This window comes from Argentina silus, assembly GCF_951799395.1.
Source record: "Argentina silus genome assembly, chromosome: 8".
Classification (NCBI taxonomy): domain Eukaryota; kingdom Metazoa; phylum Chordata; class Actinopteri; order Argentiniformes; family Argentinidae; genus Argentina; species Argentina silus.
Window position 1 is genome coordinate 20876280 of NC_139662.1, and position 23597 is coordinate 20899876.

A 23597-nucleotide genomic window follows, 5' to 3' on the forward strand; every position below is an offset into this window, starting at 1 on the left:
AGCTGTGTGTCGCTTACAGTCAGCGATTACTCACCGATATATTATTATTATTTTAAATCGCATGGCTCTAGTCGTACGACTGGGCTGAAATGGAAGCATATGGCTCTGAAGCCCGTCCAACCGTAAACCCGTTTTATGCATTTCAATGTTATTTGGTGGCTGTTAAATTACATTTAGTTCTATTCTCATTCATTCAGTAACACTTTGGGATGTAGGCTGCAGTATATTGGATAACGTTGGCACCTGCCTTTAAAAAAAAAAAAGAAGAGCTTGGCCATCCAAGCAGTGTTAACTACTTATTGATTTCTCCTATGGAAAAATGTGAGTTTCTTCATCATTATCGGTCATGAGTTTTGGAAATGGACCAGCGCGTCTTGTCTGGATTGTGTCTCTGTTGCGGTTCTTGGGTGCCGTCGACGAGGTTACTCGGGAGGAACTCACTATCACGGAGGTAAGGGTCTCCATTCATACCACCTCGTCATCTACGATTTGTAACAAGTGCTCACTTGCCAGAAATATAATGATCAGAAAAAAGTCAGAGGCTACAAGCCAAAATAAAAACGAATATAATATTAGTATAATATACTAATATTCTTGCCTGTATGTTTATTACAAAATAAAATATTAGATTATTTGAAGACAGAAAAACATTACATTTTGGAAAATATATTCCATCACCTCCACAATTCCATCTATACCCCTTCCTTAAAAATAGCCTTAGTAATAATGATTATGAGATGTTGAGTCATTGGAAAGGTGAAGGGGTGGTAGATGAAAATATTATATTTTCCAAGCGTTGTGTGTTTAAAACTAAAAATTGATAATCACACAGTCTGCTATCGACCTACACACTATTCTATTGGTATTTTCATCATAATCGCCATGTTCCACTTTTCTTTCTCCCTCTCTGTAGATTCAACATCAACATGGTAAGTTTGGATTCAGTCCATGGTCCCAACAGCGGACATCCGAAGCCCAAGACATGTGGAGTTATTATTACCCTTACTGCACCGACATAGTCTACATAATGTTCTCTGTTATGTAGGGAGCCTTCCCCAGCTGAACCTGTCCACGGTCCAGTTCCATCAGACAGGTGACTCATGCTCTGCCTGTGTCCGTGTGTGTGTCCGCATGAGAACTGCAGGTAAGAACTAATAAAGATTCCCATCCACAACTCATCTCTCTTTCTCCAGATCAGAATCAGAATCAGAATCAGAATCAGAATCAGAATCAGAATCAGAATCAGAATTCTTTTATTTGGCCAAGTATATTTACATACAGGAAATTGACTTGGTGAGGTTGGTGCATGGGACATAAAAAAACAATAGCAAATATTGACAAAATAGCAAGATATTAACAAAATAGCAATAACAAATTTACAAATTTACAAAACAGAATACATTTTGTAGGCTGTGCGAGGCTAAGTGGCAATGAGGCTAGAGGCTGTGAAATGGGTATGGGGCATGTACACTAGAAATTAGAGTAATTATGTCCACCTCCATCTTTCACTATTCAATTGTTCAATCATTCTCAGTCTCCTTTCTGTGCCCATGGGTGTCTCTGTTTCCTTCTGGTCCTTTCATTCACAGTCTGACTTCTCTGTTCTTGTAGACCTCAACAAAACATTGGCGATTAGCTACCAGAAGCAATCAACTGGGGAACGCAAGAACATTAACATTGCTACTAGAACCATTAACAATGGCAGTGAGAACAGTTTAAAGGTAAGGCTAAGTTTCCTTAAATGGTATCCTCTACGTCCATCCCTCCGCTCGTCAGTTTCCCTGAGCCATAGCCATCAGAAATGTATGAAAATGCTAAGGGAATCAGTTTGGGAAAAGAACACCTGTCGCTCCTTCTGTCCCTATCTGCTTCACCATGTCTTTTATTTGTGTCTATTCAATGTCAGTTGAAGTGGACGTACCCGTATGGTTCTCACAGCAGAAGGAGAAAACGTATCAAGCACCCTAATCCCCTTGACGTGGTAAGATCAGATATTTCCATACACACAAACACATACAGTACCAGTAAAAAGTTTGGACACACCTTCTCATTCAATGGTCATTTTTATTATTATTTTAATATGTAGATTCATATTGAAGACATCAAAACTATGAAGGAACACATGGAATTATGTAGTAAACAAAAAAGTGTTAAACAAACCAGAATATGTTTTATATTTTAGATTCTTCAAAGTAGCCACCTTTTGCTTTGATGACAGCTTTGCACACTCTTGGCAAGTTTGTGTCCAAACTTTTGACTGGTACTGTACACACACACACACACACACACACACACAAACACACACACACACACACACACACACACACACACACACACACACACACACACACACACACACACACACACACACACACACACACACAATGGAATGAATATACATTGCCCTGTGTAAGTAATGGGACAGTGAAGCATTTTTTTCTTCTTTCTGCCCTACACTCCAAAAGCGTGGATTTGAAATCAAACAACTACTATGAGGTTAAGGTAGAGATTCTCAGCTTTTTTTAATGGTATTTGTGCACATATTGGTTTCACCATATAGAAATGACAACACTTTTTATGGATAGTCCCCCTATCTTTCAGGGTACCCAAAAGTAATTGCACAGATTTATCAAATGCCCAAAATAAGCACTCATATTTAGTAGTTGACTGACAATCATTTGCATGTAATAACTGCTTGAAGTCTACAACCCATTGACCCCACCACACACTGGGTAGCTTTCTGGTGATGTTCTGCCAGGACTGTACTGCATCATCAATTGTTGTTTGGTATTTTTTTGGCCTAAAATCTTATCATCAGGAAATTAGATTTAAATTTGAAGATTGTCTTTGCTAGTCAAGAATGTTCCGCTTTTTGGCTCTGAAAAACTCCCTAGTTGCTATGGCAGTATGTTTTGAGTCATTGTCTTACTGTATGATGAATTTGGAGGCATTTGCTTGCACTCAATCAGACAAGATGTTTCTGTACACTTCAGAATACATTCTGCTGCTGCCATCAGCAGTTAAAATCATCAGTTAAGAGAAGTTAGTAAGGCAGCTAGCTATACATGCCCAAACCTATCACCCCCTGAATCATGTTTCACAGATGATGTGGTATGTCTCTTTCCAGACCGCATGCTTTTTAGGTACTTTTTTATCAAACTGTAATCTGACCATCCTTTCAGAGGAACAAGTGGTCTGTACCTTGTAGTGAAGCGTGGTTTGGCTGTTGACATATTCTGCAGATGGTAGTCTCTGACACACCTCCCGGAGAGTGTTCCTAGTCGGTGGGCAGAGACGTAGGAAGTATATTTCACTTTCTACCCAGAGAAAATGGTCCATATCACCGGTTAAACAAGCAATTCTGGTGACTTTCGACTGGAAAATAACATAGTGGTTAATCTCAGTGAAGAGCGTTCAATCCAACAGCAAACACAATCAAATGTTTTTTTATTGCTGAACTTTCAGTCCAAGGACATTCGTCATAGCAATCACTTTATTTTGCAATCACTGTTCATTTTGAACAATTCATTATCTATGTTTATTATTATGGTGCCGAATCCGACCCGAACCCACCAATAGGAAATGGAGGATAGACAGTCAGGAGCGCAAAGAAGCGGAATAAAAATCGGAAGAAACATAGCATCTTTTATCATTTTAATTTTACAGGAATATATATTCTAAGCCTATAAAATAGGAAACAAAATACCAATCCATAACATAGGCTACATTTTATTAGCTCATAGAATATTACCCGAACCCGCCCGACCCGATCTCACTGTTATTTTTGATTGACGCAAGCCCGCCTGATTCGTGGGTAAACCCAACCCGCGTCTCACTGCCGGACACAAAGACACTCACTCACTCACACACAGCCAAAAGTTGACCTTCTCTCTACTGTGTCCTGGATGAAAGTCTTAATGAGGGCGGGGACATCAAACTCATCCAGAATGAAGAACAAAAAACACCCCCGCACCCCCACTTCCTACATGCCTGTCGGTGTGACACGTGTTTTGATGTTTTTCTTAATTATGGTGAGCATTCTTCGGTCATCCACTGTGGATGTCTTCCTTGACCTACCAGTCCGTTTGTGATTGCTGAGTTCACCAGTGCTTTTTCTTCTTCTTTTTAATTATGTTTTGGGAAAGCCTAAGGTTTTGGCTACGTATGGTTCTGTTCGTTTTTCAGCCTAATAATGACTTCCTTGACTTTCATTGACAACTCTTTGGTCCTCATGTTGACAGACACCAATAGCAATAGATTCCAAAGGCAAATGCAAAGCCTAGAATCAATACAAGACATTGACAGCTCTCTTATGCCTGCACAAATGATGTGACGGAGCACACCTGACCTACCAGAAACACCTGTCAAGCCAATTGTCCCATTACTTTTGGGTACCCTGAAATAGGGGGACTATGTATAAAAAAGTGTTTCTGATTTCTGAATGGTGAAACCAATATGTACACAAACACCATCAAATAAAAGCTGACAATCTCCACTTTAACCTCATAGTAATTCCAAAAAATCCAAACTTCTGGAGTGTAGAGCCAAAAGAAGAACACATCCCATTACTTATGCAATGTAAGTGTGTGGGGGGACATGCATGAACGTTGCATGTCCCCCCACAAAGTGTAAGTGTGCTTTAGTGATCATGGTGCTCTATCTCTAGTGGGAGTTGGTGTACGACTGCTTCCGGGCCGAGGCAGGGACAGATGTGTCCGTGTCTTTGACCTCGAATCCAATGGAATGGGTTGTCAATTACACTGTGAATGATGTCTGTCCAGGTACAGAATCTCTCCCTCTCTAACCTGTCGTGCAGTAGATTACATAACAGTATAATAATACAGTGTCACAGTATAATTATAGCATGGTAATCCTCCTGTGATTGTGTTTATGGGTCAGATTCAGATCCAGTACCGAGGTATAAGGTGTCTGTGGACGAACTGTCGAGAACCTTCACCGTCACTGTGGAAAAACACAGAGTAAAGGCTAGGCTGTGCTACAGAAAGACTGACACGGTCTGCTCCAAGCTGTCTGGTCTTAGTATTGTAAGCCCACCTGTGTGTGTGTGTGTGTGTGTGTGTGTGTGTGTGTGTGTGTGTGTGTGTACATACATGTGGGTTGTGCGGGGTGGGGGGGGGGGTTTGTGTGCGTTTGAAATGCAAAATGTTTCTATATTTCACAGTTACTGGTTGATTGTCTGTGTGAAATTAACCTGTTTTTCAGTCTCCTTCCCAGGTTGATCCGTTTCAATCTGTTACTCTAAACTTCCCCTACCTGCTACCCTGTGTCTGTGTGGAGGTGAGGTCTCACTCCCCATCAAACTCTCCAACAGAGTGACATGACCGGTCGTGTTCTAGAGTACTAGGCTGTATTCTACCAGTTGTTTTTCATGCTTTGGCCTCTTCAGACATGCTAGCATTTATTGTTTTTGTTTTCCCGATAAAAGCTGTTTGTCTTTACATGTCCCTCTGTCTCTCTGTCTGCAGGTATATCACACACACAGAGATGCATTGCGGGACAAAAAGTGTCCGTTTGTGAACAGCTCACTAGGTGGTGAGTGTACCCAGAGATTGTATTATTATTTTATTTATTTTTTTAATTTAACCTTTATTTGAGCAGGGAGTCCCACTGAGACCATGGTCTCTTTTACAAGGGAGCCCTGCATACACACAGTTTACGACAATACATCACACACAATTACAACATAATAAAACACTATCAAGAAAAACAAACACACTTTTCAACAAACAAACTTTCTTAAATATGTTTTTTAGGGCATTTCTGCTTTATTGGGATAGAGACAGTAGAGATTGACAGGAAGGATGGGAGAGAGAGGAGGGATGACATGCGAGATAGGTCGAGGGTCGGAATCGAACCAGGAACCTTGCGCTTACGTGGTAAGCGCATTAGTGTGCTACGCCACTAAGCGCCCCCCAACAAGCTCTTCTTCCTCAATCAAAACTTTAAACTATACCTTTAGTATTTGTAGCATCAGTATTAGTATATAGTATTTGGTGTACCTCTGTTGACTCGTGTGTAAGGTTACTGATAGATTGGAAAGTCTTCTCCAGATAGATAGATAGATAGAAACTTTATTTATCCCAGGGGGAAATTCAGGTTCCAAGTAGCATACAGACATAGGGGTATCACACATAACATACACATACAACATACAACATTAGCAGTATTTTATACAGGCGAGGTGCAGTTGTAAATGTCTTTGCAGTTAGGTGAGGTGCAAAAAGGTAAGGTGCAATTATAGCATTAAATACTAAAAACTCCAGTATGAAGTAGCAGCTGTGTGATATGCAGTGAGCTGGTGTGTGGGAGCATGTTGTTGATACTTAACCCAGGGGGTTTTTACTTGATCAGTTATACTGCATTCTGAGTCACCGTTTTCTGGAGGCCCTTAGGGTACAGGGGAACACTTGACTTCCTCAAATGGATCCCAAGGTCATGCCACTTTAACAGCTTCTCCTTGTATAACGTTTCACTGATTGTAATGGACTGGAAAGCTGGCTGAAAGCCATAAAGAAATCCGGCTCTATGGCTGTCGTTGTCTCAATATCAATAACCAGCCTTTCCAGATCAGCAACTATTACTGTAATATCTTTGCCTGACCAACAGGGGGCAACGACGTGTGGCGCTCCAGTGAAGTCACTCTCTATGGCGAGACGGGGTCTAGTCTGGCCTGGAGCTCCCCGTGTCCTGTTGCTTACCTGAAGCCCTCTGCCTCCCTCTGCTGGCGAAACCAGAGAAACACGTCACACTGCACTCACATCCTCAACTCCACACTGGAGGAGGTAGTGGAGAGTAAAGATGTGGTAAGTGAGGATGATGATGATGATGATGATGATGATGATGATGATGGTGATGGTGATGGTGATGGTGATGGTGATGGTGATTTTTCCTGCCCTCTCCACCTTAACAGAAATATAACGTGTCTGCTGTGGACAAACACCCTCAGATGTGTGTGCAGGTAAGACTGACTGTGTGTGTGTGTGTGTGTGTGTGTGTGTGTGTGTGTGTGTGTGTGTGTGTGTGTGAGTGAGGTAAATGCAGACATGTTTTAGAGTGTTAATAATAATATGATATTTATGTTACTGATTCTCCTCTCTCTCTCTCTCTCTCTCTCTCTCCTTTCACTAGTTCTCATTTAAAGGCAGCAAAAATGTCTACTGCCCATTCCAGCCTGGTGAGTGACCACACGGCCAGGGTGAAGGAAATACTGCTCCTGGTTTCTAAACACACCACCATTATCACAGTCCTCTCCCTCTCTCTCTCTCTCTCTCTCTCTCTCTCTCTCCAACCCAGGGGTTCCCAAATGTTTTTGACTCGCGACCTCAAATTGACATCAATAATTTCCTGCGACCCCAACAACTTGAATGCGGGCTAAAATCCAAATGCATTACTTTTGCCTAAAAGACGCTCTAATTAGTTGGATATGTTCCCCAAAACACTGCAATATAGGCTACAGGTGTAATACACAGACAATGTTTGTCTTCATACTAAATACAAATGTTTGTGTCTTATTTATCAAATCATAGAGGATAGTTTGATTTTCTCAGGGGCCCCAATTTGAAACAAACACTCTCTCTCTCTCTCTCTCTCTCTCTCTCTCTCTCTCTCTCTCAGGTCTGTCTAAATGGGAGGTGTATGTCAGCCGTCGTTCACAGAGTCTGCGTGTCCATCTCACCACCACTATTCCAGCCTCCTTCTCTGCCCAACTCTGTGTCCAGGAGGAGATTGGATGTGTGCCAAGAGGACGTATCCAATCTGTAAGTATGGTAAGTGTGTATATCGATATTCACTCACGGAACACTTTATTAGGAACACTATACAAATACTGGGTAGGGCCTCCCTTTGATCTTTATTAGGAACACTATACTAATACTGGGTAGGGCCTCCCTTTGCTCTTTATTAGGAACACTGTACTAATACTGGGTAGGGCTTTGCTCTCAAAACAGCCTCAATTCTTTGTGGCATTGATTCCACAAGATGTTGGAAACATTCCTTTGAGATTCTGGTCCATGATGACATGATTGCATCATGTATTCCTGCAGATTTTTCAGGTGCACTTTAAAGCTGTGAATCTCCCGTTCTACCACATCCCAAAGGTGTTCTATTGGATTCAGATCCGGTGACTGGGAAGGCCACTGAAGAACACTGAACTCATTGTCATGTTCATGAAACCAGTTTGAGACGACTTTTGCTTTGTGACATGGTGCATTACCATGCTTGAAGTAGCCATTAGAAGATGGGTAAATTGTGGCCATGAAGGGATGCACATGGTCAGCAACAATACTCAAATAGGCTGTGGCATTCAAGCGATGATTGATTGGTATTAAGAAAACATTCCCCACACCATTCCACCACCTCCACCATGAGAAGGTGTACAGGTGTACAGGTGTTCCTAATAAAGTGTTCGGTGAGTGTATGTTGTGTGTCTGTTTCTGTGTTTGTGTACACTAGTGCTGCCTAGATGACTGAGCTTACAGAAAACAGATGATACAGTAAATGAGTCATTTATTGCTTTTACACACTATATCAACATCACCATGGTGATAGGACCGTAGGCACTGTAGTCCATTCCATCGGTCCATTATAGGAGAGTGTGGTTTTCTGTTGTACAGGTGACAGACATCAGAGAGGCACAGTTGACCCTGCCCCTTGCTTCCCCTGCTGAGGGGCTGTGTGTGCAGGTATTGTATAGCCTTCAACCTATCCATTTTTTTTTTTTTTTTTTTTTTTTTTTGTCGAAAAATACCTTTATCTTGCCCTTCCTTGCTCTCCCTTCCTTTCACCCTCTCTTTATATCATTGCAGGTGTGGCGGTCCAAACCTGCTCAGTCTGGGATGAGAGTTCTGTGCCCTGACTGTGAGTTTGCCCACACCCTAGAACAATATACACACACACACACACACACACACACACACACACACACACACACACACACACACACACACACACACACACACACACACACACACACACACACACACACACACACACCTTCCAGTCGTCATGCTAACATGCCTCCACAGATTCCCACAGGAGATGGGGTCTCTTTGGTGTGGCAGCCTTGGCCCTCCTGGCTACAGTGGCAATGGTCGGAAGCCTTGTTTACCATGTGACCAAGAAGGGATTTGCAGGTCAGTTCTTTCTCCATGTCTGTGCCTCTCTCGCTCCAGACATTGTTTACACCTATCCTATAAACAGGACAACTTTTGAAGAGCTCTATTCTTGTGCCCAATGAGTTGATGGTCCTGATCGGGAATGCATACATAAACCTCCCAGGAGCCTCTGCTTCCCCTGTGTCCTCACTCATACTGCGTTATCATTGTTTACATTTACATTCATGGCATTTAGCAGACGCCTTTATCCAAAGCGACTCACAACAAATACATTTGTTTAAGTAAGTGAATCATCTATCCATCAGTCATCATAAGAAAAAGTAATCTATGCCCGGACCATTCATTGTGTTAACTGAGCTTTCTGTCTTTGTCTGTCACACCAACTGTCTGTGTGTCTTTGTCTGTCTCACCAACTGTCTGTCTGTCTTTGTCTGTCTCACCAACTGTCTGTCTCACCCCCCGCCTTGAAACGTTCCACTCTCTCTTCTAATTCACATTTAATTTGATTTGATTCCACATATTTGGCTTAATGGCCTCATTGCTTTGCATGAATAGGATCAAACCAATGTAATGGAGCAATCAAGCAATAATTGATTATAATTCCCCCCCCCCCTTTTCTCTGTTTTCTGTCTGTCTGTCCAACCATCTCTCGTTCTTTGTGTGTCTTCCTCTACACTCTGCTTCCTTTCCCTCTACCCCCCCCCCCCCCCCCCCCACCCTCCCTTATCTTTCCCTCCCCAGGCTGGCTGTTCATCCAGAGGCCTGTTTTGTTAGTATGCTCCTCAGAGAAATCTGCCCATGTGTCAGCTGTGTGCGCTTTGGCCTCAGTCCTGCAGGGGGAGCTGTGTGCTGCGGTGCGCATGGCTCTGTGGGCCCAGAGCTCTGCAGGGGGACAGGCTGGCGGTAGGCCTGGGCCTGGGGCCGGACCTGGGGCCGGGGTGGCAGATCTGGGCCCGCTCCCCTGGCTGTATGGGCAGTGGGAGGTGGTCCAGCAGGCAGGAGGGAAGGTGCTGATCGCCTGGAGCCTTGAGGCCAATGAGTCCTACAAGAGCTGGGGAGAGGAGATGAAGGGAGCCGAGAGGAGAGAAAAGAAGAGTGGAGGAGAGCGCAAAGGGGATGAGGCCAAACCAGGGGAGAGAGTGGGGGAAGAAGAGAGGGGGGGTACGGAGAGAATGCGAGGGGAATCGGAGGAAGCAGGGAGCAAGACAGGAGAGGGATGGAAACAAGGAGGGAGCAGAGCAGGAGAGTGGAAAGAGGAGAAGGGGGGTCGTGGAGAGCAGGGTTCCAGTGGGTTGAGTGGTGAGGGGACACAGATGGAGCCCTCCTCAGTGACAGGGCCAGTGTTCAGGGCTGCCCTGTCCTGCCTGCAGGGGGCGCTGCAGGGGGGAGGCAGGGGGCACGGCTTCGCCCTCGTCTACTTCCAGGGCCTCTGTCACAGCCGAGACATCCCCAAGGAGCTCCGAGGCCTCCCTCGCTACTGCCTGCCCCGGGACTTCGGAGGCCTGATACGAGAGCTGGGAGGGACGGCGGCCGGAAGAAAAAACGCAACCAGCGGATGGCGCTGCTGGCCGAGACTCCTCTCCAAAGCACTGTCGCTGTGGTTGGCACGACGACTGACTCACAGATTCGGAGCGTGGCTGCCGCCACAGACGACGCAGGCGCACTCACAGGAAAAGGAGGGGACGAGACCCAAGCCGTCCCAGGATGTGACGTCACACAGGACGCCGCCGACGCCGACCAGTGAGAGGTGGACCGAGAAGGAGAAGGAGCCGCAGGAGAAGGAGCCGCTCAGCGGGTCACCGTGGCGATGACAGCGGGAATCTCCGGTGTCTCCTCCGTGTTGGGGACAGACCTTTGTCTTCACCGTCACCTGAGTGACCTGAGGGAGAGGACAGTGATGGTGCAGTGTAGCAATGAAAAGAGTGCAGGGAACAGAGACACAGTCAATGGAAGCTATTCATAAGACCGAACCACCAGGACATATGTTACCGCTTGTTTTACATATTAGTAGAATAGGTAAACATGCTGTGCTGCATCTACCACATGGCCGGTGTCTACCCTCTCTGCCAGCACATGACTGTGAAACCATAAATCAGCCTTATCTCTGTGGATTTGCCTGTCAAAAGCAGGTTCAACACAGTGGCTTGACTTATGAATACCGTCTGTTTGTTGCCGAGATGTGAACTGATGCTGCAACGTGTGAGGACTGTTTATCTGTTACAGAAACCCATCACACACAGTCTTAAAGTAAACCGTATTGGAACAAATGATACATGTATCTGCTGTGCAGAACTAGAAACAAAAATTAGCTTTAAAAACAAACCTACATTTTGTGGACTGCACTTAGGCAGTGTTTTCACTCATCCGATGAGCACTTAGGCAGTGTTTTCACTCATCCGATGAGCACTTAGGCTGTGCTTTTATTTAAGTGTAGAACCACAACCTGTTGGAACCTGTCGGAATCTTGGACTTGGAACCAGCAACTGACAACCTTTCTTACCAGCTGACTATAAGATTTTAGCCTGAAGGCTTTGATTTTAGACTCTGTTTTTAAACTTACAGTATGTGTAGATCCACATACATTCAGCAAGGACAAAAAAGACATTGGGTCTTTATCATTGATGTATTTCCATGGATCTGATTGTACACCAGTGTTATATAACTGCTGGTTCAACTCCAAAATGTCAAAATGGACACAGTGCATGTCAGGCTACATCCACCGCCAAAGCCAGGGAACCAGTATTATTTAAATAATCAACCGCCTGATTCCTGCTGGGAATCCTGAAAACCTTACTGTTGTGGTACTTCCCCAGGTAATGTACAGTATTCCCACCCACAGGGATCAACGACAGACTGTATGCAAATCATCTGTAACTTGAGCCAGAAATGTTTTCCCAGGTTTTTAGGTATTTGGATCAAGTTTGAAGGCCTCGTCAAACATGCATTAAACTGGGGAGAATGTAATCAACTTCATACTGTATGAACAGTGTTCAAAATAAATGTTTATGTCTTTACTCAATGTAAAATTGTATGGACTTAGTTCTGACTGCATACTGCATACATCTTAAAATGCTTGTTTGTACATTTATTAAATGTGTGCTCTTTTGTATATTTCCATGACTTCATATTTTGTTGGAATATCATAAAATGACCTGGTCATGCATCTGTTCTAAAGACAAACTGTGTCCAAACAACATCTCTGCTAAGCTGATCTTGTGTTGACATTGTGTTGACATCTCCCTGACAGCAGCTGTGCACTAAGGTGTCTGTGTAATCACACCAAATCCGGCTCAATCTGTATTACAGACTGATCAAAATCTGCAAACCAATCTTTCCACTCCACACAACATAGCATACAGTCACACATGACAGGTCACCAGGCGTCTGGCACCACTGTAGAGGCAAACCTGCTGGGCAGGACTTATCAGAGGGCAGCCACAGCTTGTGTACATACCTGACATAGCCCAAATCTAAGAAAAAACAACTCTCCCTCATACACTGTACCACAGTTCACCGCCAACAGAGCTGAAGTGTTTTATTTCCTATTTTCTGTTGCTATATTGTTTATATTACAATAATGAGGCCAGAAGGGTTCCCAAATGAATGACTTCCAAAACAGAGAAGTGCTGATGAGTGGACAGTGGCTTTGCTTGCTGGGCTGCCTGACAACATTGTTAAGAATGACTTTTAACCCATCTGATTGTGCCCGGGTCTCCTATAAACACCTCTCTGGGTCATGAGTCAGTCCCCAAACACGCTCTTGGTTCTCTCTTGGTTCCTCTAAACATACCTAAATCACCTGTCACCCAAAACAACAGACGGTTTCGGACTGCACCAATTCCTCTGAAACAGGAATTCCTTCCTTCTGGCTGCGTCCGAGTTCTTGTTGTAAAGCGCTTTGAGACAATTGTGTTTTACAAATACATTTGATTTGTGGATTGACAGGCTGCTGAATGCAAACGGTTAAGTGTGAAATAGAAAGCAGGGAGCAGGCAGAGCTGATAAGAAATGAAACAAACTTCCTCCAGTCCAATCTCTCTCAGTTCACTGCTCATTCCATTGTCAGGGAACTGGTTAATCATTGACTGTACAATCCAACCTTTCAGGCTGATCTCATTTTGATAGATTTATAAATGATATTAAAAATAGACTATTCCCAAGGCAACCTGATGTGAGGCAGAGGTGGTCCACCCGGATGGCTGGATGGCTGTATGGGGTCGTAATGTAGACCTTAATCATCAATAAAGTGTCAGAGTTCTGACTGGAAGAAGAGTTTCACGCCAATGGCACTTTGATCTCCATTTAAAGTTTGAACCATGCACTCACACACAATTGAGTAGATCTGGGGCTGTATTCACAGTGTCTCAGAGTCCAGGTACTGATCTATCAGTTTTGCCTCTTAGATCATAATGAATACGATTGTATGAACAGACAGGTGTTCTAGTGTTGATTGTTTGCTTACTGTGTTTTAATATTTACTGTTTAGTTTGTGTGGTCCATATACTTACTGCTGGTGATTAATAATTAAACGAATTCAACTTGAAATAAACTCTACTCTGCTATTGACTCTACTCTAGTCATTAAGGGGAGGCTCAAGAGCCCGAGTCACTGTATCCTAGGAATGTACAGTACACAACATTTGTAACGTGCGTCGTGTGTGAAAAGTAAAAGTTAATGCCCGCTGCACCTGTCCTGAGGCGTGTTGAAAACGATCCAGGCGCAAGACTATTGCGCACACACCGGGCGGAAGTGTCTGGGAACGAGACCATTCCATTCCAAGAGTGATTTATCAAAAGGAGTATAAGATTTGAGCGAAACAAGGTTTACTGAAGGCAAGATCATTCTGATCCCACCGCGTGAGTCATAGGTAAGTTACATTGAAATTGAAATTAAATTGACAGTGTTAGCCTATTAGTTACATTAAAATTGTATTTAAGTGTTATTGTCCTTTTAAGCAATAGATTATAAATCAGTGTGTATAGTTCCCTGTGCCTGAAAAAAAAACTAAACCCCAAAACAGCCATGTGTAAAATATGGCATGTGTAAGATATTATTATTATTTTTTTAATTTTTTTTTTTATTAAAAACGACTATTCGGCTTACTCTTATAATATGTTCCTGCTCACGTTTAATTGAAGCTCAATTGACACAATTTATATATAATAGATTTAATAGATTGACCCCCTCCCTCCCCCTCCCCTCTCTCTCAGGTAGGATTCTGCACCTGTCTCGAGAACATTCCATCTAAAGAATTTTTTTTTTTTTTTTTTGCAATGTTTACTTTTAACTGACTCCGCTGGGACTACCAGAACAAGTCGGGATGTGGCAAGTAGACTGTGATTACACTCGCGTCCTCCGGATAATGTGGGAATCCGTATAACGATCCTGCTCCACCAGCAAGACGGATTTGACAGCCCAGCGCTGGAAGCCTTTGTCACGACGCAGAGGCGCTGTACAGTGACCTTTGGCTTACATGGCTTGCCTGGTTCCTTGCATTCTATCCCTGCTGTCAATATTCCAGTTAGGGTCCTCATCGGCAACAGCGTTGGATATGACAGACAATGACAGACAACTCAACTGCAGCGAGGTATAACGACCCCCCCCGACGCTTTCCTACGTGCATGTATGCCATATATTGCCCATGTATTGGAAGTGCACCTATACATATTGGCTTCATAACGATATGACAGTTATAGACTTGATGCAACCTTTAGTTTCAATTGGCACGATATCTCCCTATTATTATCTTGTTTTAATAAACTTCAAAGGAAACATTGAAAGTAATATCAGTAGATGTTGATGAGATGTGAATGTAGCAATTGTATAAACGTATTTGAAGCAAAAGTTATATGTTGGCATCATTACATGCCATGCGTCCGTGCTCACCTGTCTAATGATGAGGACATAGATCTATTCAGGCATCATGGAAATGTAGTTATTTTCCAGACTCCAGGAATGTCTGCCTCAACAGAGATGAACTGTTTGAGAGAATAGTCCCTTTTACCAGACAGACCACATTTCCCAGATAATCAGTGCATTTGTTAATGCGAGTGTGTTTTTATTTGTATTTGTACCATGTCTGCCCCTGGGCTGGCACTGTGTAGTATATCTATGTGTGTGTACTTATATGTAGCCCACATGTGTTTTTCATCACATGCAAATGAATGTGCCTTTGGGGTTTTTTAAACGGATCATTGGAAGGAAAATGTAAATTCTAAAGAGGAAAAAAACCCACACACAAAGGCTTCTACTTCTCTCTCAGCACCCCTGCTTTGAGAATAAAGCCATCTCAGTCATCTATCTGTTCAACAACAAAGTAACTGAACCATAAGAAAGTCACTTTCCACAACTCTCTGGTAATCTGATATCTGAAGTATTCAGCTGAGTCATTGCACGTTACACATTTGACAATTTCAGTTTCAATTTCAATTTCAGACAATTTCCTAGATGGAGGCTTTGATTGACAGGTGCAGTGTAGAACACAGCAGCTCTCACACAGACCAGATCAGAGTTCTAGAGCTCATTACTAATGAAGGACTGGGCCTGGGCATGACATCCAACACCAGGGCTTAAGTGTTCTGTTTCCACTGGTGACTGTTGCCAAGGATACAGTTCTAGGGGGCAAGGTTGGGAGGTTTCACTTTTTGTGTGGTTGTGTTACGGTGGATTGAAACAATACCTCTCTAGTCCTATAAGCCAATGGTCAAGTATTTAAATGGTAACAGAGTTTATACAATACTGTGTATGCATGTGCACATTGTCACAACCATATAAAGATGTTTTCTGTATGGTTATTGTGTGTTTTATGATTCTCTCTCTGCTCTCTTTGTAGGGCTTGTATGACTGCAGTATGAACGGTGAGACCACACATAAGATATCATAAGTATAACATTTTGTATCACAGGCCAAAATACACAAGTTTACCCATCTCTTTCTCCCCTGCTCTGATCTCTGTGTATTTCAGATTGTGTCCTCCCTGATGTGGAGGGTCCTGTAACTGTTAGCAGACTGGACCTAAAAGTATTACTATGCTGCACGGCAGACAGAAAACACTGCAAACCTTGCCTGCAAATCCAGCTCTTCATCACAGTTACAGGTAAGCCGACAGCTACTGTTACAGCATCCAACTGCATCAGGCTCCCTCAGGCCTCAGGTACTGTGACACCTACAGACACAGTGATGTACAGTACAGGTATCTGCCGGTAAATTCTACAGAACCAAAAAAAAAAAAAATTGTAATTCTTCCTTCTTCTAGCATTGTGACTGCCAATAGCCCCTGGTCCTAGCATAGATTACTGGATAGATTACTTTGGATAAAGGCGACCGCTAAATGCCATCAATGTAAATGTAATGCTTGACCCTGACCACAACCCTAACCTAACCACATTCCTAACCTTAATGCCAACTCCAACACGACGTCACTGTGCCTGGGACCCCTGCTGCCTGCTGGAGCTGAATAATGTTGGACAGCTTGTGTGTTTGGTTCTGTGGTGTGTTCTTGTGGTTTTTTAACTTAACAAACATGCCATTCTCAGCTGTGGCACCATGGTGTGTCAGTTACGTTCACTGGTTGTTTATTAACTCCCGCCAAATGACTGCAGCATGAGACCACACAAATGATGACATCATAAGTATAACATACTGTATCACAGGCCAAAATACACACGTTTACCCTTCTCTTTCTCTCCTGCTCTGATCTCTTTGTATTTCAGGAAAATGTGATGGAAACATGAGTTAATGTTAATTTCTATGTCTTCTGTCACAGAACAGCATGGAGACCAGGACATGTCTGGTGATCATAGTGAGGAACATGAAGGTTCCAGGCATAAGGAAGTGGAAGAAGAAGGGAGCGGTGGGGAGATGCTAATTAGCCCGACAAGTAAGGACACACACACGCACACGCCCGCACACACACACACAAAGTAGGCGGATTTTGGTGGCGCCGGCCTTGATTTCAATGTGGATAACTAATTACAGTTGAATGAGCCTGGCGGACATCCTGAAGAAGTCGCACCCTCACCATTTGTCAATTCCTTTGCGATTGTAATGTGTCTCACACTTTGTCCTTTGTTTGGGAATGATATTTAAGTAGAGGGACAGCGAGATATTCTTGGAGTTTTGGGTTAGGCCCGTCACGGGCACCATTCTCCCGTGTTGTCCTTGACGCACGTTAATGTATGGTTAAAACTTAGTCATATGTTGCTTTGAAACTGTTAAATTGGTTATTTTGTTGATACTCTATTCGCATTCTTCCTATGTGCATTAATGTGATGTTGTGCGCTAGATAAAGGTTATGTTAATACAGCACGACATAATCGCGACCAGGTTCTCCCATTTAATGTCAAACGTTAACATGCATCGTTAACGACACGTAGAGTGAGTCATCAGTTTCAGATATTTGCCTGAGCGTAAACTCCTCGTAATCCGATTCATTTTAATTTGAGGACATGGTAAAAATAGCATTTTGGGTATTGTTAATGGAATGTAGGATTACGATATGATCGATTGTCTGTCACACAGGGATGAGCAAAGCATTATCAATCATGAAATATCTTTTGGAGACAGTAGTGTTAACTTGTGTTAGTTGGTCATGTGACCACTTGTGTTGAGTTTGTTCGATCGTGTCCATAACTGTTAGAATTAATCACTGGGAATAAATGTCTTATGTTTGACCCATCATCTATTCCTCAGGGTTTTATTTTCTTATTCTAGACACACACACACACACACACACACACACACACACACACACACACACACACACACACACACACACACTTCTACAGTACTGTATACTGTTCCTATGTGTTACAGAAGCTTCAGTCAGAGTGTGCTACAGCCACCCACACTTCAACCGCTGCCTGAAAGTGAGGTTTACACTGAGCCCTTCTGCTCCGGAGGACCTGCACCCACATGAGGTACCTCTCCTCCTGTCACATTTCTGATTTACATTTACATTTACATTTATGGCATTTAGCAGACGCCTTTATCCAAAGCGACTTACAACAAATGCATGATTGACTAAGTAAGTGAATCATCTATCCATCAGTCATCATAAGAAAAATTAATCTATGCTAGGACCAGGGGCTATTGGCAGTCACAAGGCGAGAAGAATTGTAATTTATTTAAGGAGAGAAACTTGCACAGGGGTGTAGTGGGGATGTACTTAGACTGGAGAGCAGGCTTCACCACTCTCTCCCAAATGTATTAGTCCTGGTCCAAGGTGAGCAGGAGTTAAAATACCTTGCAGAGTAGTTTCAGGCCCTCCCACTGGAGATTGACAGGAATTGGCTTCAAACAGATGGCTTTCAATAGAAACTAGGTCCCAGAGCTTAAGGCAGGATAGCCACAGTAAAATACAACAGCTACTTTTAGACAAGATTAAATTAACTAACTAACATATAGTGTGGCTCAGGCACAAGGACAGGGAAGTGTATCATTAACCAACATATCTACTATTTCTACTGCAATTGTGTCATGTCTATTGTCTTGTGTCCCCAACAATCGTCACTGTCCAACCGTCTCACTTATATTGTACTATGTCACTTATTGTACTATGTCACTTATTGTACTATGTCACTACTGCGTATTTGTATTATTTGTATTATTTGTATTATTTGTATTGTATGCTGCATTGTCAAGGAACCGAGCCCAAGAATTTTACTCCCTGCACTCGTGTCTGAGACGTAACAAATAAACTTGGAGAGAAACTTGAAACTATAAAGCTATAGCAGGCTAGTCTGGGAACCATATTTTCTGAGTGTGTCATGGCTGTAATAGACTGTGTGTATGATTCCTGCAGATGTGGCTGTCCTTGTTGACTGATGGGCCAATCATGTTTGGCAGTCCAGTCACTGTCTCTGTAAAGTCCAACACAGGGACCACCCACAGCGACATCACTGTCCCATCCTTACAAGACGGTAACATGGACACATTGATGACATCCATTCCTTGAGACATATACAGTACATCCCAGAACACATACCTATCTTAACATACTGTAGACACACATTCTACGAAAGCAGTGTATATGCTTTTTTAAATACCTTCTCTCTCTCTCTCAGCCAAACAATCAAGAAAAATCTGGGAAAATATAGGAGCTATTTTAGTCATTGCCCCATGTATTTTCCAGTCATTCCTTGACATGGTCTGCACCTCTCTCCCTCTCTCTCTCTCTCTCCCTCTCTCTCTCTCTCTCTCAGCTTGTTCTCCAGGCCTAGACGATATTGTGAAAGAGTGTGATGGTAAGTTGCATTCTAGTTATGTTGTGTAATATTTCCTATGGCTATAGTTCTCTGCATCACCCTGCCATGCACAGCACTTCTGTGTGAGTGATCACTGATCATGTTCCGTGAATGAGTTTTATTTCACCATGACAACCTGACTGATCTACATCACACACCATGTCTCAGCCCCCAGGCTTAGCGCCCAGATTGATCAGGGGAAAGGTGTGGTTCTGCTCCAATTGGACGGCTCTAATATGACACAGACCAATGAGATAGGCATGTGTCAAATGTTCGGACCTGAAGATTGCATGTACCAGGAGTGGGTCAGTAAATCTGATATCACTCAAGCTCCTTGAGCATTTCCTACAAATGTTAATTGAGTATTGGATCGACTTTATAAAGCACCCAATATAATTACTTTTTGTGCTTTTTTTTCAGCAAAGGGACCAAAGACAGATGATCATTCCTTTGAACTCAATCACACCCTGCCTGTGCTTCCGGGTATGTGTGGCTTCAGCTCAGCATAACAGTTGTACCTACAGTTAGGTCCGGAAATATTTGGACAGTGACACAATTTTCATAATTTTGGCTCTGTACGCCACCACAATGGATTTGAAATGAAACAATCGAGATGCAATTGAAGGTGCAGACCGAGAATGAATATTTGTCATTGTACACACCTTTCTCTCTACGTCAGGTTTGGTGGAAGGGAAAGGACCGTCGCAGAGAAATCTGCCCCTTCATGAACCAACAAGGTGATGTGACCAATCAGATTTCGGTCCTGTTTTAACCACAGTGGTCAGAGATCAGTCAAACAGGGCTATTCCTCAACGCTTGGTGGGATAGTGGTTATAGACCAAGTTAGTGATCAAAAGGATAGGTACCTCCTCCACGCCTGGAAGACCTGAACCGCTCCTCAATATTCTGTATCCTACCGCTACACAATGCTAATATGCTGACAGCGGCTAACACTGCTATGCCCTTTCCCTTTTTAAGAGCTGTTCAGAAGGATGTTGGACAACGTGTCTGTGTCTGTGGTGGAGGTGCAGACGAGTGACCAGAACCGCACTGCGCTGCGCTGGAATGTGACTGCCCCCTGTATGCTAGAGGGGGAACTGTGGCTGTGCAGGAAGGCATCAGCAGTGGGGGGGCAGTGTGAGGAGGTGGAGGGCTCCAGACAGATGCTGCACAACCACACACACGCCGGGTGGAACACCAATCTCCATGGACACTGGGTAACTCCATTTGTGTGAGCTGTTGGTCATAGGGACAGATCCAGGAGTAGTACTATGTTGGTATAAAATTGGTGGATCAGCTTTGAAAAAAAAAAAAAAAAAGTGTTCTATTCTAGTTCTCAATAGCATTGCCTGCATCATTTCTAGTCCCTTTTTTAATATAGATATTTGTTTTACAATCTTGCTATGACCCTATGGCCTTGCTTATACCCTGTTTGTGTCTTCTTCTTTTTTTTACAGAAAAGGGGAGAGTTCATTAATGTCAGCCCCCATCCTGCTCTGTGTGTTCAGGTAAATGCAGTGGGCAGGTAGTGCATATGTAAAAGTATATGTATGTAAGATGCCTCTGTACAGTATGCTCATGTGTCTAAAATTCTCACCTGGTTCTTTTTGTCAAGATGACAGTACAGGGGATACAATCTGACCGGGGGCCCCATTGCCCATTTGAAAGTAAGTTAAAAGGTCATCAATCAATCTGATTATTTATACTTGTTAGAGCTATCCCTGGCATATCAGTGTGAATGGGATGGATTAGGTTGTGTGTGTTAAGCTGTGCTTCACAGCTCAATTTTTGTTCATCTGTATCTCTCTATCATGCAGAACAGATTATAATTCCATTACTTAAGAGGATATGTGGCAGAAATAATAGATACAACCATGGATTATTAGGCTTTGATGCACAGCTGTAATTAATTAGACATAGCCAATCACCACAATGTTTGGAATCCTATTCACTGATCATCTACTCATCTACAGTATTCTCTGAAATTACCGTAACGTAGTCACAGATAGCAACAGATCGTTTGTAGAGGACTTCATTGGTGTCTCCTTTCCACCAAGACACATGTCTTTAACTCACCAACTGCCAAAGTGTTCCGGAACACTCACCACCTAGGCTGCCAAGTGTTTCATGTGGTATTTACCTAGCAACAACACTTTGATTGGCTACAAAATGAAGCATGATAACTTGTGCATTTTTGGTGAATAAAGTCACCCTCGGCACCCTCGGCACTTCAGAAATTGTTGACAATTTCTGTGACTTTATTCACCCTTGGCACTAAATGAGTTAATGACCTTCTCTGTCCATGCGTAGCAATGCTAATGTGTTCACCTGTCTCTTATAGCACCGCGGGGGCGATGGAGCCTGTATCTTCTGATTGGGGTGCTGTTTGTTTGTCTGGCAGTACTATCGGCCTACGTCATTCAAGGTGCCCCAAAAGGTTAGCGATGTCTCTATCTGTGATACTGGTAGCCTGAGTGTCAGCCTAATATTTTTTTTCAGACTGCCACCCAAGCTATGACATCACAGTACTGTACACATCTCCCTCTGAGGACTTTACCATAGTTATGTCCTCTCTGTCTCCCCTACAGGATTCTTGTGGAGATGGTTGAAAGAGGACGATATAAAAGGTAAGATAAGCCTTCAAACATGCCCAAAAAATAAATAAAACAGCACAGTATATAAATCTGTTTGGTTCTTCATGGTATTTCCCTTCTTTCTCCCCCCCCTCTCTCTCTCTCTCTCTCTCTCAGGTGCAGTAGGAGGGGGTCACGTGGTGTTGCTGTACCCTCCTGAAGCGGACCAGGCTCTGCCAGGGCTGGTGTGCCGTCTGGGCTCCTCCCTCTATTCTCTGGGCTTCAGCGTGTCCCTGGACCTGTGGAGCCAGGCTGAGCTCAGCATCCTGGGCCCCGTGCCCTGGCTCCACTCTCGGCTGGACCGGCTGCAGAGACAGGGGGGCAAGGTGGTCCTGGTGCTGACCCAGGCAGCCTGGGAGAGGGCCGAGGAGTGGGGCAGCCTGGGCTGGGAGAGGGACACATCCAGGGGGAAGAACGGGGAGGTGGGAATAGGGGACAGGGAAACAGAGAGGGGGTGTCGTGCCGTGTCGCCGTATACAGACGTCTTCAGCGCGTCACTCAGCTGCATTCTGGCAGACTACCTGCAGGGCCGCGCTGGCGAGCGCTTTGTCCTGGTGCAGTTTGAGTCCCAGCCGCCCCAGGCTCTGGGCAGCGGCCGCCCCCTGCCCGAGCTCTTCCGGGGGCTTCCTCTCTTCAGCCTCCCCTCCCAGAGCCTGGGCTTCCTGACTGAGCTGGCGGTGGGGGGGCGCGGTGGTGGTGGGGCGTCGGCCCGGCGGAGGCGTGCAGGGGGGCTGAGGGCGGCGTCGCGGGCGCTGGCGGGAGGACTGAGAGGGTTCACGGAGGGGTCATCAGTGTTTCGGCTGGCGGGGCTGTCCCGGGACTGTGTCGGGACAGGGGTGGATGACCCCTGGGAGACGGTTCCCCTGCAGCCGTGTCTCACCACTCCACCATCCAGCCCAGACAACTGCCCCAAGACCAGCGGCATGGACTGGGTCTGAGGCCGTCAGCAGAGCGGCTGTGAGAATCTTTTGAGATTTGTTACTGTAGCAAGACCTATACACACACACACAGTCACGCACAATCACACACACACACACACACACACACACACACACACACACACACACACACACACACACACAATCACGCACAATCAAACACATCCAGAACACACATGGTCTCAAAGCCTCTGTCCCGCAAACAAACACTTGTACAGAAATGTGAGACAGGACAGTGGTGCAGAACATTGTCCAAAGCCTAGGATATGACTTGTAAATATTGTAAATCAGTGCTACTGTCTATTCCTCCTTAGGGCCTAAACTGTAAATGTGTACATTCTCAAAAGCCACCCTCATTATCTATGATAGATATTGGTTCTTATTCTAATCGTTTTGGATTGTTACAGTCTTTGTTGATAATGTTGAATTCACTTTTCTAACACTAACTTGGTTGTCATCAATATATTTTGTTCGAATGAATCATATAAATGTCAATTCTCTAATGATTTGCTCAATAAAAAAGTTAAGGTAATGATTCTGCCTCACCAAATGTCTCACTCACCAAAGTATTGTGGCCAAACAAATGTACTGGGATGTAAACAATGTCCACCTGCGCAGGATTTCTGAGACAGGTAAATGATTCTTGCA

At 44.0% G+C, this 23597-nt stretch overlaps 2 protein-coding genes across 8 annotated transcripts; both read left to right on the forward strand.

Annotated features, from left to right (window-relative positions):
• LOC310808512 (uncharacterized protein) lies at positions 1 to 12257 on the forward strand. Of its 4 annotated transcripts, none has more exons than XM_083675451.1 (17): positions 1 to 451; positions 914 to 929; positions 1046 to 1144; positions 1612 to 1721; positions 1907 to 1981; positions 4667 to 4781; positions 4900 to 5045; positions 5224 to 5298; positions 5487 to 5553; positions 6628 to 6824; positions 6932 to 6979; positions 7150 to 7195; positions 7636 to 7787; positions 8634 to 8702; positions 8826 to 8877; positions 9045 to 9152; positions 9876 to 12257. In XM_083675451.1, the coding sequence occupies exons 1-17, from the start codon at positions 347 to 349 to the stop codon at positions 10943 to 10945; spliced, it is 2550 nt and encodes an 849-aa protein (XP_083531577.1). In that variant the 5' UTR covers positions 1 to 346; the 3' UTR covers positions 10946 to 12257. The 4 variants fall into 4 exon arrangements, with proteins under 4 accessions (XP_083531577.1, XP_083531578.1, XP_083531580.1 ...); XM_083675452.1 differs by having other exon boundaries at positions 7636 to 7778; XM_083675454.1 differs by having other exon boundaries at positions 1046 to 1093.
• A 1618-nt stretch (positions 12258 to 13875) lies between these two features.
• Positions 13876 to 23474, forward strand: LOC310808640 (uncharacterized protein). Of its 4 annotated transcripts, none has more exons than XM_083675657.1 (17): positions 13876 to 14001; positions 14345 to 14721; positions 15967 to 15991; positions 16099 to 16230; positions 16900 to 17013; positions 17949 to 18052; positions 18937 to 19054; positions 19337 to 19378; positions 19547 to 19683; positions 19799 to 19861; positions 20058 to 20115; positions 20357 to 20595; positions 20836 to 20886; positions 20994 to 21045; positions 21720 to 21815; positions 21967 to 22005; positions 22129 to 23474. In XM_083675657.1, the coding sequence occupies exons 2-17, from the start codon at positions 14608 to 14610 to the stop codon at positions 22947 to 22949; spliced, it is 2205 nt and encodes a 734-aa protein (XP_083531783.1). In that variant the 5' UTR covers positions 13876 to 14001; positions 14345 to 14607; the 3' UTR covers positions 22950 to 23474. The 4 variants fall into 4 exon arrangements, with proteins under 4 accessions (XP_083531783.1, XP_083531785.1, XP_083531786.1 ...); XM_083675659.1 differs by having other exon boundaries at positions 21720 to 21803; XM_083675658.1 differs by having other exon boundaries at positions 13952 to 14001; positions 14444 to 14721.
• The last annotated feature ends 123 nt before the right edge of the window (positions 23475 to 23597 follow it).

Excerpts from the sequence above, each read along its gene's own strand:
- LOC310808512 (XM_083675451.1), top strand. The coding sequence starts at position 347 with ATGAGTTTTGGAAATGGACCAGCGCGTCTTGTCTGGATTGTGTCTCTG. Across the intron at positions 1,722-1,906 it reads GCAGTGAGAACAGTTTAAAG|TTGAAGTGGACGTACCCGTA; the intron begins GTAAGGCTAAGT and ends ATTCAATGTCAG. Across the intron at positions 4,782-4,899 it reads TGTGAATGATGTCTGTCCAG|ATTCAGATCCAGTACCGAGG; the intron begins GTACAGAATCTC and ends TTTATGGGTCAG.
- LOC310808640 (XM_083675657.1), top strand. The coding sequence starts at position 14,608 with ATGGCTTGCCTGGTTCCTTGCATTCTATCCCTGCTGTCAATATTCCAG. Across the intron at positions 19,379-19,546 it reads TATTGTGAAAGAGTGTGATG|CCCCCAGGCTTAGCGCCCAG; the intron begins GTAAGTTGCATT and ends ACCATGTCTCAG. Across the intron at positions 20,116-20,356 it reads CCCCTTCATGAACCAACAAG|AGCTGTTCAGAAGGATGTTG; the intron begins GTGATGTGACCA and ends TCCCTTTTTAAG.